A 17,033-nucleotide genomic window follows, 5' to 3' on the forward strand; every position below is an offset into this window, starting at 1 on the left:
ATAAGTTCTCACACTGGTGTCATTAGTGAGAAGGTAAAAAATGGAAACTTGAAAATAATTCAAGATTCAAAGTGAAGTTAGTGCTGGCTTTGTGAAACATTAGATTTCCAGTCCATTAATGGATCATCAAATGTTAGAGATATATGCCGATAGTTATAGTAAAAAGTATCATACCTTATGCGTTGTTGTTCAAAGTAAGATCATTTCTAAATACACACGGTCTAGGTGAAAAAGGTTACATAGGTACGCTATTGTGCATTTGCCTAAATACTAGTGAAGTAAACATAAACTATACATACAATATACTAGTAAATAGAAGAAGGTCTAAGATAAGAAAGTTGCTTATTTAAATTAAGTCACAGATGAAATTCGGGCTAACCAGAAACAAGGCATGTATGCGTATATAAGTAGATTTACAGGTTCTCCATTAATTATTCAAAATATTAACCAACAGTGTGAGATAATCAGTAACCAAACAACAAGTGTAGTTCAACATAAGCAATCAAATACAATATCCAGAAATCCAAAAGGGTTATTCCCTAACAAGTCGGGCGGATATAATCAACTCAGATGAGATTTAGTGTACCCATTAATTAATGGAGAGGCATAAAATCTATAATAACAAAAGTTGTCAGGTCTGTCTTTATTGCCTGTGGGAGGCAATATCTATTTTCAGAAGATTTAGCATTATATCCATTGTTACCCTATTCATCAGATGAATGAGTTTTATAGAAATAGTATTACCAAAAGATCCGCAAGAGCGACCTTGGAGGTGTATTATAGGGTATCATCCCTTACTTAAATGTTGGAGAAATTCTCTACTTGGTTGTGCAATCGAGATCACGGCGTTATTGTGGATTCTTCTGATATTTATATGGTGAAAGTGAGCGAAAAAGTGGTCCTGTTTTAGTTTCTACTTTAAGTTAAATGGGATAGTGACTTAGCAAGTCCCTCATCTCTTTTAATTAGTGATGCGAATGAGAGCGTAGTCCTACCTTTATGTCTGTCGTTAGAGTTGCAGTCTAAGCAAGATCCCCAATTGGCGTTGGCCATATTGGTGTGGTGTGATGCACAATCAAATGCTATTCTAAATATTTTTAAAGCCTAAAAGGAATGCAAAATAGTACAAATATAAGCACCAAAAAAAATCTAGGCCAGAGGTTGTAGTTCCTTACCGGAAGCCAATGCAGATATGTGTAGGATCCTTAAAGTGTCCATAATTACACATCAATTTTGTCAAGGAGTGCTATAATTAGTTAGATAGGGATGGAAACACTGAATGCTAATTGATCAAGAGCCCATCATAGTAGGTATTAGAAAATTATATTATAGAGCTCAGTCTCAGCATCAAATTACCAAATTCTTAATGGTAAAATCGAAAAAGGCGACTATGTGATATTAAATTAGGCAAACTACATATTCTACTTGGGAACTAGAGTTTAATAATGCTAGAATTCAATAATCAACTAAATAGAAACATTATATATGGTAATCAGTACTGGAAGTAACATTTGTGGTACGTTAATAAAGCCAATAGTGCCATTCTGAGTCCTTATTAAGACCTTGTCGTACAGTATCAAAATGGATAATAAATCTGCTTTCATTCTGTCATAGTTGAAGTTTGAGGTTTCCTCCCCGAGGATGTTGTTTGAGATGCATTAGACCACAGAATACAAAAGAACGTGTATGTGGCTGGTATTTAACAAAGTGTTCAACCAAAGGGAATTTTGTATCATCTTTCTGAATATTTCGTTAACGTTCCTTTATTCTTAATTTGAGAGTTCTAGTTGTACTTCCTATATAGGCCTTTTTGCAGGGGCAAAAAAATGAGATAGATATTAGTACTGTCACGATTGATAAAGTCACGTATTATAAATGGTTGCCCATTGATAAAAATTCTTTTGGATTTGATCATACCGAGTTTACAAATGGAACATATTGTGCAAGTATAAAATCCAGATGGAGGTCGCAAATAGAGTTGAATAGATGGTTTATCCTGATAAAATGAGGAGCATAGTTTGTCTCTTAGGTTGGGAGCTCTTTTGAATCCAATCTGTGGGAAAGGGGAGATATGTTGAGTAACTGAAGGATTTTTATATAGTAAATACCAATGTTTGCGAAGTGTGATAAATCGAATGGGAGTCCTCTGAGTGGTAACTTTTGTCTTGTTGAGAATTTTGCTCCGATCTATTTTAGCAAAATGTTCCATAGTGTTTTTTAGGCTGGAAGTATTATACCCTCTAATAGGTAAGCGATCAGCAATTTCAGAGGATACTGTGTCATAGTCTGATATGTTGCTGCAGTTGAGTCTAGCATGTCTAAATTCTCCAGCTGGTACATTGCAGACTGTGGTATATGGGTGACAACTGGATGCATGTAAAATAGAATTGGCTACTGTACGTTTTCTATGAAATCGGGTGTGTAATCTGTTATTGTTCGCATACAATGTGAGAGCCAGGTATTCGAGTGTGGTTTTGAAAATCTGATACGTTATTTCAATGTTCCACCTGTTCGGTGTGAGGTAATTGAGAAATTGTTGAAGGAGTGACTCTTGACCGTGCCAGATAAGAAGAATGTCATCAATGTAATGACTTCAGAAAATTATGTTGAGAGGTGTACCTGATCATCATTCCAGAGCCAGTAACGTTCAGCTGCACCCATTAAGGTACATGCGTACGGTGGTGCGAATGTAGCTCCCATCGCTGTGCCTTGTATTTGAAGAAAGAATTATCCTTTGAAAAGAAAAAAGTTATTAGTATGGCCGAACAATAGCATTTCAATAATCATCTTGTTTCTTTTGAATAGATGTACTGATCGTGTTGATAGACAGCTCTGGACATCCTCAATACCATCCTGATGTTTGATAGAAGTGTTCAGACTTACTGCATCTTTAGTTGCAAGTATATAGTCAGATTGCCAAGTAATCGTTTGCAAGATGTCTTTGGTGTCTTTAATGAATGAAGGTAGATTCTTCATGAAAGGTTGTAATTCAGAGTCAATAAGGGTGCCCAGGTTAGAGCAAATCGAATTGATACCAGAAATGATGGGTCTCCCTTTGGGGGGTGACTACCTTTTGTGTATTTTGGGTAGCAGGTATGGAGTGGAGTGGTGGGATGTTTAATGAAAAGGAAGTTTCTCTCTTCTGGGGTAAGAATTTGCCTTGAGCATCAATGGGCCAAAAGGTTCTTGAGTTTAGCTTGAAGCTCTCTCGTAGGGTTTGATGCAAGTTTTTTGCAGCAAGTAATGTCATTGATTTGTCTATAGATTTCTTGCAGATAATCCCTTTTATTAAGATTTACATTGTTGCCTCCCTTATCTGCTTCTTTTATTACAATAGTATTGTCCTTTTGTAATTCTTGAATTGCCATTCTTTGTGCAAAGGTAATATTGGAAGAGAGATAATGTTGTTTTTTCAACATATTTATATTCTTTGTCACGGTCCTCCATCATGGCTGTAAAGAATAAGTCTATGGAATTGCCTGCGGGTAGTGTAGGAGTAAAAGTTGATTTGATTGGTAAATCAAAGTGTCGTTGAGGTGTCATATCGATATTACGTTTGTTGGCTATTTCAGTAAGGGACTGTTCTTGATCCTCATTTCTAGAAAGATGGCTCAACAGATGTATCATCTCTTAGTCCTGGACCAAGAGATAACTTGAAGTCTCTTGTTGTTGCGATGGATTAGGTTTAGATGGTAAAGTGGAGAAATAAGATTTAAGTTTGTTTACGTGTGAATCTGAGCAAGTCTATTTTGGTTTGCACGAAGTCCCAGCAATGAGTTGGACAAAAGGAAAGGCCCCTATTTAGGATGTTAGTTTGAGGTATCAATAAGTTTATATCGGATAAGTTGACAATTAGCTCTTTATTTGGTCTTTATGTCTAGCTTCCTTACTGTGAGCTCTTGTGTGTATACCAGGTGTTTTTGGCTCTGGTGTTGTAGTACCGGGTGGTTTTGTGCGACTGTCTTGTGCTGTACCAAGGCAGTGTCTTCTTACTTCTTTGCAAAAATTTACTGTTGGTTTATTAGGTTGTCGTCTGTCCATTTCTTCTGGTGATTCTATGTCAGATGATGGTAATGTCTCGGAGCAACTGGGTATTTCTGTAGCCAGACTTTGTGCCTTAACATTGTCATATTGTTTGCTAAAGGTGCATACTCTGCTGAGTTGGTAATCAGTGAGGTCTTGTTTAAGCTTCCAGTTTTTCCTCTGAATGATGTCCTCTTCATATTGATATATGATTTTAGCCTCCTCAGTTCTTTTATTAAGAGTATCCACTTCCTGTCGATGTTTTTCGTATTCTTCTTGGGATATTTCAATCAATAGTCATAGCATGTTGTTGGAAGCTGTCTGTAAGTTGGCTTCCACTGTTGGAGTCTTTCTTAAGAGGTGGTGTCAATTGGAGGAAAGATAAAAATTCTTAGACCCCGTGGTATGAGGTCATGTTCAAGATATTTTTTGAGCAAAGCAGCTTCCCACCATTTTGATGTTTTTTTTTGTTGTTGTTATTTTTGACAGCCCGTTCCAGGGATAAGAAGGTACTTTTTGCAGAGAGTGAGTTAGTGGTATTCGGTCGATTCAGGCCAGCACCTGATGTATTAAAGACTTGGTCGAGTCTATTACTTCTTTGTTCTCGTCTGGTTTGATGATTCGCCATGGTATTTGGAAATTTACATTTGCCAAAATGTAATTCTTATATTGGTGGTGTTTCTGGTGCAAAGTAGGTCCACACGATAAAGAGGACTCTGTGAAGGTATGTTGACCTCTACATTACAATCCACTTTACAGTGGCCAAGATTCTGTCCTTTGAAGACATACAAGCTCATTCCACAAGGACCTAAACCGCTAAAGTGGCTTTATCGCAAGCGTGTCTGTTTCAGACATCTGCCAGGTTGCAATGTGGGCATTAGTGCATTTGTTCTAAAACTACTACTACCTTGACAGTCAGGTCTGAGTGGAGGGTCACTTCATCTATTAATTTCTGCAGGATCTTTTTGTCCTAAGCCCACTCCCCAGACCCTAAATCTTTGGGATGTACTGTTGTGGTATCTATTTTAAAGGTGAGGAATCTGAGGTTAGAAGTATCCTTCATAAGAACAAGCGACTTGCCAATGGTATTGCTTTTTCTGGTGGATACTTTATGTAACCGTAGATTCATCACTGCCCTCCCTCCTCCCTGTTCTGTGGAGTGGCCTCTTATATCTAAAAAGGTTTCAAGTGAGAAATTCAGTACCTTGTCTGAGATAATGATACAAGAAACTGACGTTTGTGCGCAGGGGTGGTGCTTACGTGTGGTTTTCTCCATCACCAACTCCTTCAAGGCAGGAATGGCATAAGAAGGGTAAATTACTCTGGTATGCCATTTGCGTACATCATGTGTTTGCATTCCCCTCCCCATCTTAACCCTAATTATCACCCGTTTTTTTGCACACTTTATCAGCCTGTGATTCCAAAGCAAGTGCACACTAACAGTGGAGACAGTACAGAGGACATTCCTTCCTTGTCATCTGTTTTAATTGTGGCAATGAACCCCTATTAGTTCTCATGAAGACAGTATGCCTCTTGTACCTGCATAGAATCCATTCCAAGATGTGTCTCCCAAAGCCAGCATTTTTGAAGGTTTTACCTATGGCCTGATAGCTTATGCAGTTATAAGCCTTCCCTGCATCATGTGACATTGCAAGGCATTCTTTCGAGTGCTCTTGATATTGTTTTTGTGCAGTATTTTTAGTGTTCACAGATTCTCTGAGAAACAAAGCTGGGTGATGTGGGTCAACTAATCCCAGTGAGACCACCCACAGCCAAGTCACAAAAATTCTAGTAATTATCTTCATATCCAGATTTGACAAGCATATCTGCCTTTAAGAGCTGCAAGAGTGGTTCATGCCCGGCTTGGGGGATAACCTTAATCATCGCTCCCAACACGGAGATTATCATTGACCCAGTCTTCAAAAAGTCATTACATAACCATGTCAGAATAGAAGCAAGACTGCAACCGATGTTTTTTTTATGAAATAGCATTCATCTATTGATTATTCTTAGTTAAACACCTTTCTGTTTGTATAGTGTTTGATATATCTTGATAGAGTGGCCCCATGAACAGAACGTCTTGGCAGAGAAGTAGAGGTACGGAATAATTATTACTACTATTGATCATTGCTTTAAAATCTGCTCTTCTCCATCACAGCCCTTAGAATCCCGAAGATGGGCACCTAACTGGCTTAGCAAAAAAAAAAAAAAAAACGTTTTTTGAGTGGGGGTGACACACTGCAGGTATTAAAAGTGTCTTCCACTCTACAAAAGCAAAGAACTTCCCAAGTCAAAACCATCATACTATAGAAAGAGAGATGGGTACAGACTGCAACCAGAGTGAGTAGGATAACGAGTAATAAAAATGACCACTATGTAATTTGGGCACTGCCATGGTCATTATTTGTTGCCCCAGTTTTACTATATGTGGAAATGGGCATCCGTAAAAGATGGGCTTGACCTGGTAAAACAAAATGCCAGTATACATTAAAGATTGCACTGCTATGGATTTGATCATGCAGAGGCCAAAACATAAGTAAGATGCATAGTGAAGGACTGTTACATTAAAGACTGATGCAACAGAATCTCCCACTCTTAATCTGTATTGATCCACAATCAGTGGAATACTCATGTGGATTCCTCACACATGTCCAGTAATGAAACACCCTGCCAGTTCTGCCTGTGAGGTGGACAGGATACTTGTGCAAAGAACCTAAATTGTAAGGTTGGTGCGAGAATGCTGTGTGTCAGCCTAATTCTGTGTTTCTCAGTATACCATTGAAATTGGCTACCCTTCTTTTCCTGGTCGAAGATGTCTTCAGACTCTTCCATCTTGAGCCAAGAGTAAACAAATAATAAGACTTACTTATAGAATGATTATTATCAAAATACACCTTCACAGCCAGGATGTGAATTAGCGCCTTTTTTACGAATAGAGTCACACAATGTAATGAGATAAGAGATTAATGAGGTTTCCTGTTGTAAGCAGAAACAGCATTATGGTAATGTTATATTTTGGTATGTGAAGTAAGCCATCTGGGAAAATCTGCAAAAAGAGATGGCTACACAACAACACGTACATCTGCATTAACATTCTGGCAGATGCAGTATATACCGTATATGAAACTTTCTTGGAAACGTACATCTCGCAGAAACATTAGCCAAGGATTCAGAAGAAGCGTCTCACAATATTTTCAGAAGTTTAGGAAAATCTTAGGTGGGAAAGAAAGCCATACTGGTGTGTTTTCGAAATAGAGCAGAAACAAATAAACATCTTCAAGGGTAAGACAACACTGTTTTTGTCTACAAGCTCATATGGCTGTGATTCAAGTCAGCCCGCCTATCACAGCTCTTCTGCCTTGCTAATACCACAGCCATAAAGGTGAATTTTTTAAAAGGGAGAGAAAATGGTAGAAGGTTGACTCTAGAGAATTACTGAGCACCTGGTTTGCATTGGTTTTGCTTAATCATATTCAGTATTTGGGTGACAGTCTGAAACAGTGTATCACAGGACTTTTATTTGGGTGGGCTTGGACATGTCATTTATTTGATGCTGTGTAAATTTATTTTCGTTATTTCTTTGCAGGCAAATTCTGTTACTTGGGAAAACTAACTATATTAATTAAAAATGTATTGTTTTTTTAATTTGAGTTGGCTTTTATTTTTTCAGAATTAAAATACATGAGGAGAAGATCCAGACAGTAGAGGCAATGTTAGGTGAAAGGGATAAGGACATCAGCCTTAAAGAAAAGCGGATACAGGTGAGTCTCTGTTTGCAGGGTCAGGGCATGGAAACACCTAGGTTTATGCAATTACATTTGAATTATTTATGTTGTCTGAAAGGGTCTACGGATTGAAAATGAGAATTTGAAAATCCACATTTCAGAAATCCAGCAACAATATCAACAACTGCTTCACCAGGTGAGGGATAGCATTCTTGTTGGCTTTCTGTTTGGATTGTTGCCAAAAATGTTTCTCATGTAGTCTGTTATCTTCTGATTTAAAGTGATTAGTCCTTCCTTTTGCGATAAACTAGACATTAATCGATCAGTTCAAATCTCAGCGGATTGGTAGGAGAACATGTACAGCAGTTGCATAGCTGTTCTTCTCCTTACAGATGCTAGAATTCAAATTCTGTACCTCAGTCAATATGGAGATATAGATAATGTGAATCATAAAGAAGCTACTGCAAATAGTTTCAAGAAATATACAGATAAGGCGTCCTTAGATGGCAAAATCTGAAGAGATTTTCTAGAGAACTACCTTTGACTTGTTCCAAAAAAAGCTAGAATGGTTTGTACCTTTCCACTTTAGGAATTTGTCAAGCCTCTACTCCATCCCAAAGCAAGAAAAGAAATATAGAATGCTCATTCCTGCTCTTGTTGATATGTCCGTCTAGACAAATATCTCTTGGTAGCAGCACTAGTGAATGTAGAAAAGACCACCTGAATCCCTGTAGACAGAGATGATTGAAAATGTCATACTTCTGAAAAAAAAGGTTTGCGGATTAGCAAATCTGTTGGCTATTTTAAGAAGGTTTTCTAGGGAAATATGGAACAACACTAGGGTATTCTCTTATTCCCCAGAGACAAACTAAATGAGTATTTAAGTGTGGTGGATTTGTGGAGTACGATATTAGTCAGGTGGCTGCCATCTTCAGAAGTCATGGATAGTTAATGTTAATGATTGGTTGGATTCCCATAGAAATAGAACTTTTGTCAATAAAGACCGAAGGTGATGCAGCCAAAATAATAAAATGGGTGTCATGAATCCAAGAAGAGAGCTCTACTCCTTTAAGGACTCAGTCATAGAATCATGAATATGCAAAGGCATTCCTGTATTACTGAAACTACCAATGTATTTCTAGCATCTGTTACAAACTGTGAGATTCAAAGCTTTGTGGATCTGCCTCCTGAGGCAGGGGAGGGTGTTGGAATTTCAGAATATGACCTTCCAACTACTCTGGCATGGGCCAAGCTGTGCAGAGCTGAAAATAATGTAGCATACAATAGATTCCTGCTGCCAAGTGCAAAACAGAGGACTTCAGAAGATGCTTATTGTGTGGATAGATTGTATTGTCAGTTTGCTTTTAATGCTACAGATTTGTTGTATTGACATTGCACGGATTTCCTTTTGCTTTAAATGTGTAGTTTCCTATCTTTTCACCCAATTAGGTGTATTTATCATTTTCAGGCACTCATCAAATCTTCAAAGATGCTCTTTGGGTTGTGTTGTAATCTGGTACTACATTGCCTTACATTTGCACTTACAGTCTTGGGTTTGAACCCTGACTGAAACTTGACTAATTGTGGTATGATTCTGGGCTGAACTCATTGTCTCCCTATACAGTAAGTTGTAAATATGCATAATATAAAACATGTGCAATGTATTATTACATGTGGTGCATTGTCCTATTCATCAGAAATCACCTTCATCACCTGGCTGTGTAGTTATTACACTGCTAAAGTCCCAGACTCCCACCATGTTATAATGTACCAGAAGCTGACAGCTGTTTTGTCCATAAACAAGTACATTTAAAGGAGGAGAAAGAATCCTTTAAAAAAAATGAGACTCCTTTGGAGAGCAGCCAGCCTGCTTCCCGTAACTTGCAGAGGTTTGTAGGCTGTACAATGCCAAGCTCAGCTTCATAGATGTCTAGTGTACGGGATAGGCAGATAGCCAACAGCAAAAGGGCCAAAATAAATCAGCAAGACTAATATTTGAGTAAAACAGACCCCCCCAGTGCTCTCCCACTAAAATATGTGCTGGCTGCCCAGGAGGGGGAGAATCAATTTCAAGACATTTGCCTCAAATACAGATGACTCTAGCTTTGTGGAGACCTGTAGTCTACTTAGCAACTTGACTTCCTTATATGTGAGCTGGCGAGGCAAACACTTTACAGTCCAAGCCCCCTGTATGTGGAACAACCCTCACTAAATATTAGAGCTTAGCTGAAACTTCTGAGTGTTGAAAAGAAGTGAAAATGGTGCCACGTGTTGTTACTAACCTCAGCAGATCCGCAATTTGCTCATCAACCTCAAGCTTTTATTAGACTAGTTCAAACTGCAAAACATCCCTCTATTTGATGGGCAAGCTGTCACCTCTTGCCCATAAAGTTTGTACGGTGTAGTCTTTCGACATATACTGTCATCTTTCTTATGCATGAAGCACTGAAACATGCAGCAAGGTGAGCAACATCATAATGTGTGCATAACAAACCACCAAAATGTTAAAACATCCTTTTTTAACAGTGGACTTGAATCTAGGTGGTGCAACAGCAACAAAGGTTACCTATTGTGGGAACTTAAGAGAGATGCACAGATATCTGATCCTTACCTTTTTGTATGGAATACACACAGTGGTGAGAATTTTAAGTCATATGGCTGTCCTTCCTTTTACCAAATGTACAGTATAAAATAATTCTATTAAGGTCAAGACCTGTGTGTTGGTCTGAGGACTCACAAATTAAAGCAGACGTTTGCTTGTGTGTCACCAGAGTGCAGACAATTCATGTGAGGATCGAAATCTCTTAGGTTGGAGAGCAATCTCATTCTTGACCAGTTGGAATAGCTTTTAACTTGAAGAGTCTCAGTCGCTAACCCATTAGCACTTGGTCAAAAATCTTGAAATGCACGCCTCTAAACATTTGAATATAGACTTAATTTCCTGGATCATAGTTCAGAAGTGATAATTATTGACACATACATGTGTGACAGTGGCGTAACTCCTACTGCTTTCTCCCTGTAATTGCAAGTCTTACATTCTGTGGACATGCTTGAGTGGCATGGAAAGGCAATGTTACGTTGTACAGAATGCCATGAAGGACTGAATTCTCTGAAGGGTCAGACGCGACAGTAGGAATGGTATGTTATCTGTTGTATTTGTATCAGTTAGTACTTTGTGTTTAAACTATATCATTAGAGGGCAGTGACAATAAATACATCATATCAGATACACACTTCCCTGTCTCCAGGCAACATGCTGTGGTTGCTTTAGGACCATGCTGGTGTGCCACCAAACTTAGCTTAATAATAAAATGGCTTCACACCCATATCCCCATTGTTTAGACACTATTAGAGAAGCAAAAGTTCTTTAGAAATAATCTGTAACACAAACTAGTATCTAGCTGTGTCTGTATCATATCTACGCTGTTGAAGTGTGCTCTAGATTTATTTTACACGTTTACATGAGATCTGTACTCAAGAATTGCCATTTTTAAATGTTATTTTGCATCTTTATACACATTCTAAAATTAAAAATGTCAATATGCCTTTCTGATTAGGAGTCTCATGCAGTCCAAAGTGAAGAACTACTAGACATGTGAGTAAACCCTAAGATTAATTTGTAAAATAAATAAGTAAAGAGGAACTTTGTATATCTAAGCCACGTTTTATTTGCATTTTGTATTTATGCCTTTGCATAAGCTTTAGACATGGTATAGTGTTTCCTGTTTTGTATTAAAAAAAGGTAAGAACATAGAAATATCCCTGTTCATGTGCACAGTGCTTGTGTGTGGGAACAAGACCTACATTTTGTTAGTGCACCATCTTGAGGGAGAAGCAAGGTCATCACAAACACTTGCAAGCACCCAGAGCACCTCTTCAAAATACCCCTGTCAGTAACAGAAACCTCAGTGACCCACATAAGCACTTTGTGTAAGTATACAAATGCTTTGCTTTTCAGTGTGGGTGCATTGTCTTTTTGCAGTGGTGGTCATTGTGCTTGCATAGGTAGCAGTGTTATATTGAGATAAAATGTTGGAGTGCGGAGAAGGTACACTGAAAAGCCACAAAAAAGCCATGCACTGGTATTCGCTGGTTGCAGCCAAGCAAGTGCCTCATCTTCTCCAATTGCCACAGTCTTGCTGGCAGGTTGCACTAACTTTTGAGCAGCTTTGTTGTCTCAGTTGATACCGACAGCCAGTCTCATTTGCTGCAAAAGCATTGATTAGAAGCTATATTTTTAGTTGCCTGCACAGCTCATCACAGTGCTGTTCATTGGAATATTTTCCATGCTGTGTTCTAATGTTAACTCAGTTCTTTTCCTGAATTCCTTGAGTGCAATATTGAAGGCATGGGTGGCAGCAGACATTGTTAGTCTTCACGATCCCCCAGCAGTTGTCCATCTTCCACTAGCTTTACCTCACAATCCAAGCGATCATTCAGGAGGAAGAAGCTGTCAGCAGAGGCTAATGTGTCACAATGAATTCCCAGGATTTAATTGGCGTCTTTGGTGCCTTCCCAGGAGGTCCACTCCACTCATAGGGAAGGTAACAATTTCCCTGCACCATCACGACTAGATCTGGATTACTACTGATGCATGAACCCTCTTGGTGGGTATGCTCTAAAGTTTATCCAGCTGCTTTGCTCTGGTCCACCTTTCAGCACAGTAAGGTATTTTTCCTTTTAGGATCAGTGGAGCCATCAGGCCGCGGCTGGGAGGGTTACTCTCACTCCTCGTAGGGAACAAGAGCAGGAGCTGGAGTTTACTTTTGAACCAAGAGTATCCCGCGTAGGTCGTGGAGCAGATAAACCATTTTTAGGGTAACCACTATGTATATTGGTTCCATTTAGAACTGCTTCATGTAAACTTTGTTTATACCCTGAAAAACGTAATGGACCCAGCAAACAGTCCTTTTACAAATCAATACTTGTCTCTAGAAAGCTGAAATATCAGAAGTCAGGGACTGCAATGTCCAACAAGGCACTAATATTGCTCTTGCATAGGCATTCACAAAACAGTGTATATCTAAAGAGCTTGGCTAAAGTATTGGTGCATAGACTTACGGAAGTGATACCAAAACATTTTCATGAAACTCAGTCATGTTTTGTACCTCAAGAAGCCACATAATGACCCTTTGCCCAGCTGCAAACGTCTAAGGATTCCCCAAAAGAGACCAATATCTCTCTCAGTGCAGAGAAAGCATTCTACTGCATTAAGTTGGAATACCTTTTGACAACACTTGAAAGAGCTGATGGGGTGGAAAGATGTTTCAAACAAACTGTGGCCAGTAATTCATCCACAAATGATCTTAAATAAAATTGAGGACTTGATGACTGGAGGAGTCTCATCTGTGGAACACCGCCTTTTGGTCACAAAGTAAAGACACAGTCTTCTTGCCATTGGCCTCAGTTCACAACTGTGGCTTTTATTTCAAATCTATGGTGACTTTTTATTTCTATGCTAACCCCCTTTCAGCCTAAAAAGTACAACAGCAGGGTGTCTGTATTCTAGAGACTGAACATAGCTGGAGAGCAGTTGAGCATTGTACATTAATGGGGGTTGGGAAAGAGTGATGACAATAACTGCAAAGGTCTCCGATCTTGAGGCCTAGGTTTTCTCTTTTATTATTATCTGTATTGGCATTTCAGTTGTTATCATGTAGCTACAGGAAAACCGGTGTGGGTGACAACATAAAGAATCAATGCCTGCATCTGTCCTATGCACCTTAGCATTTAAGATAAGCCACTCACAAAACAAGATCACATCTTTTGCAGCCTAAAATGAAAAAAGTATATGTGAAGTTTCAGGTTCATACTATAATTACATTGAAATTGACCTTATTTTCTTTTATTCTTTTCTGGACAGCCTCTGGCTCATTAAATAAGAGTGTCTAGCAGCATATATGTACAAAACCCAAATCTATTTGGTTATAGAAGGCATTTTATTTTTTCAGTGTTTGGGACTTAGACGAATAAATCATTTCATACTATAGGCACTGTAATGGTCCTCTACAAGACCATAAAGCAGCATTTCCCAAACTGTGATTAGGAAACTGATTTTTGGTGGGTTGGTAAAGTCCGAGCAATAAATAAAGGTGTCTTTAAATTCTGTGTTTATCTTGTCACATTTGCTCCTAAACAATTGGGGAAGTACTGCCATACAGAGAGGATTTTGAAGTGTCAGCTGCTGATGGGTCCTTTGCTGTCTGCTTACAGAATGTCTGAAGTATAGTAAATTCTCACATCAAACAGAGAACGATCTCTTTTTTTGGAACATATTTCAGGTAGTTTGGCTAAGAGCCTCACTCTTTCTCTTATTGAGTGCATTTGGTACAGAGATCTAAATAGGATCAAGTGAAAACCTGCAGAAACATCTACCTCTTTGAAACATTTTGGTGTTCTTCTCTTCCTTCTTAGTAATTCCCCTAATCTGCTTCTCAGCTAAGTTCACATTTTATGAGGCAGACATACAATGGGATGTGTTTATTTCACAGTCTTCTGAAACTCTGGTGTTCGGTAGCCACATTCGGTAAGGTTTTACAGTGAAACGCTGTAATCCAAGTTATTCATGCTAATCATGATCATTAAAAAAAAAAAAAGTATAGCAGCTGTCTTTATAAAAAAAAGTATCATGCATAGTTAAAGTTTCTGGATTTTTGTGATGTTGTGAGTGGGACTTATTTAATGTAGGACTATGCAAAAAGATTAATGTTGGCACATATTGTGAGCTCAATAGTTGAGAATGTTTCTTTAAAATAAACGTACGATTGTAGGGAGAACTACTTGTTGGTTACCATCCCCTGTCAGTCCACAGTATGGATATGGGGCTCTAACTGAAGTCAGTAATGAATGATACGTCTCCAGACCGTCTTATATTTTTCAATAACAGAATGCTGAATGCTAATTCTAAAGTGTGTTGTTTGAATGTAGAACCACTGTGCGATGTATGGATCACAATGCAGTAGATAGTTAAATTTATAGATATCACACTGGAAAATCCTAATTTGTGTGAGGTACACAAGATTAAAATAATTCTAAATGTGCTGTAACAACAGCAGAAATGTGTTTCTTTTTGTAATTGTTCGGCCTCTAATCTATTTAAATTGGTTAAATATTCAGAATTACAAAGAAAGAACAAGATATATCCAGTCTTCAGAATGAATTGGATTCGTTGAAGAATTTGCTTGAACAACAGAGGACTAAAAACAATGTAAGTACCTTTTAGTAAATGGATACTATGCACCTTTTTAACACCACTTTGGTTTCAGTAAAAAATGTTTTTAAAATAGAATCAACTGTTTGTTGAATACCTAAATAAGTATTTATTGAGGTATTTAAGCCTTGAGTTTCTGGCACTAAAGCATTAAACAGTTTCAAACCTTTGTTAATTATTACTCCTAGGAAAATTGCATTTCCCACGTATCCATCATTCTTGTAGTGGTGGCCAAGAGACTAGATCATAACAAGGGAGATCCTCCTTGAGGTACTCTTTAAGTACCTATTTGTTCACTTAATTTGCGGTCTGAAAAGTACTAAAAAATATCCAAAATGGAGGAATAATATTTTGCAAATGCTTAGGCATTGGTTTGTCCAAAGTGTAGATTTCACACAAGACTCTAGTCTTTATTTATTATGGGTCTGTGATTAAGTCTTTGAGGCAAAATTTCAAACTAAATATTTGTACACAATCATTTCACTGTTTTATTTTAAGACCGTTGACAGTAATATAATACCCATATGTAAATACATCTCAATGATAATGTAATTGGAAAATAACAATATCCATAGTGGGTCATAGCTAGCCAATTTCTATTGCCCGCCTTTTTGGATGGACATTTTTTTAATTCTGCTTTGGGCTACCTTCTTTTGGGCCCTTTGGACTTCTGAGCATAATTCCAGTAATATATGGTGACAGTACCTTACTTTCAGAAGGTCTGGGTCACCTGCCTAGATATCGGAATGTCGGTCTTAGTGGACCATCAGCAGTAACCCCCAGCTTTGTAGGTACAATGATAGTCTCTATATCATATGTACTGAAGTGTACAGCACCAGCCAGCAGACATAGGGCTTAAAACCGAATTGAGTTCATTAATACTAAAGCAGTTTCATCATCTGTTGCTGGATTCTTGTCATTTGGTGAATAAACATTAAGGCTGTACAAAGGTGGAAGTAACACCTACAGGTAACGGAACACTCTTGCAAAAGATCTTAAAGATCTTAAGTATCTTTGACTCAGGAGACACTTTCCTACTGGATCCTAAACATACTTTCCTTGTCTCTGGCCATGGTTTGATGAGGCCATTTTGAGACCAAGTTGAGGATCTTTAAGGTCCTTCTCAAAATTCACCATTTCTCAGTATGATCCAAAACATGACCCCTTTTACACTCAGGCCATCAACACGCATTTTTTGACCAAGTATAATGCATGTACATGCTGTGGCTCTACCCACAGATTCCAAGATGGCCTCTCCATTCATCACACAGGGCCCTCAGGGGTGTTCCACACTAGTCTAATTTTTAAAGAAATTTACAGATATGGACACTTGTGGTCAACCTCTTGTGAGACACCGTCAACAACCGGTTCCTAAGCAGTTCTGATGCACCAGAATGAGTGATGCTAAAAGAGTTACAACTGGGTGGAAATACTGTTATCAAACAGTGGAATGAACCAAGTTTGAGCATCTTCAAAAAGCTGCTTTACCTGAAATGTATGTCCATACTCAATTGCCATACCCTCTCACAGGCTGTTGCCACAAGTAAACAGTATTCTAAGTGAGTCTCAATATGACACGTGTAAGAGACCACACTATGTGGACCTTCCACTTAAAACTTCAGGTAGAAACGTTTGACAATACTGCTTTAGAATTACTTACCAAGGTTTTAAGTGTAGTTGTTAATTTAGTGTTACATTACAGAAAACAACTTATTTGAATTAATGTTAGTAGCACAGAAATGCATTTTGGCCACAAAAGCATAAGGAGTATAAAAAGATGTAGTGTGAGAATAATGCTCCCTCCAGGGAAAAAGAATGAAACCCCCAAAAAAACTTTTGTGTAAGAGCTTCTTTAATGATTTTCCCTCGATATTCTAGCCCTTGCAGTTTGTTTCATGAGATACATTAATTTAGTAAGTTCTAATTTTACACTTGCTTACTGAAACAACATGTATGATATGAATGATAACACACTTGATACGAAGTTGCTGCAGTTCAGTTACGTCCATTCCACTTGCTTACTATTTACTACAAACCTCCCAAAATTAGTATTGTGTGTGCTTTTTCTTTATCTC

At 38.2% G+C, this 17,033-nt stretch overlaps 1 protein-coding gene across 12 annotated transcripts in view; it reads left to right on the forward strand.

Annotated features, from left to right (window-relative positions):
- The window catches only part of KTN1 (kinectin 1), a 653,615-nt gene that overhangs the window by 436,225 nt on the left and 200,357 nt on the right, over window positions 1-17,033 (forward strand). For all 12 annotated transcript variants that reach the window (XM_069208520.1, XM_069208523.1, XM_069208524.1 and 9 more), the window contains exons 25-28: window positions 7,694-7,784; window positions 7,867-7,944; window positions 11,306-11,343; window positions 14,865-14,955. In XM_069208520.1, coding sequence (XP_069064621.1) covers window positions 7,694-7,784; window positions 7,867-7,944; window positions 11,306-11,343; window positions 14,865-14,955 — 298 coding nt within the window. The remainder of the gene's footprint in view (window positions 1-7,693; window positions 7,785-7,866; window positions 7,945-11,305; window positions 11,344-14,864; window positions 14,956-17,033) is intronic.

Source organism: Pleurodeles waltl, chromosome 9 (genome assembly GCF_031143425.1).
Source record: "Pleurodeles waltl isolate 20211129_DDA chromosome 9, aPleWal1.hap1.20221129, whole genome shotgun sequence".
Lineage (NCBI taxonomy): Eukaryota > Metazoa > Chordata > Amphibia > Caudata > Salamandridae > Pleurodeles > Pleurodeles waltl.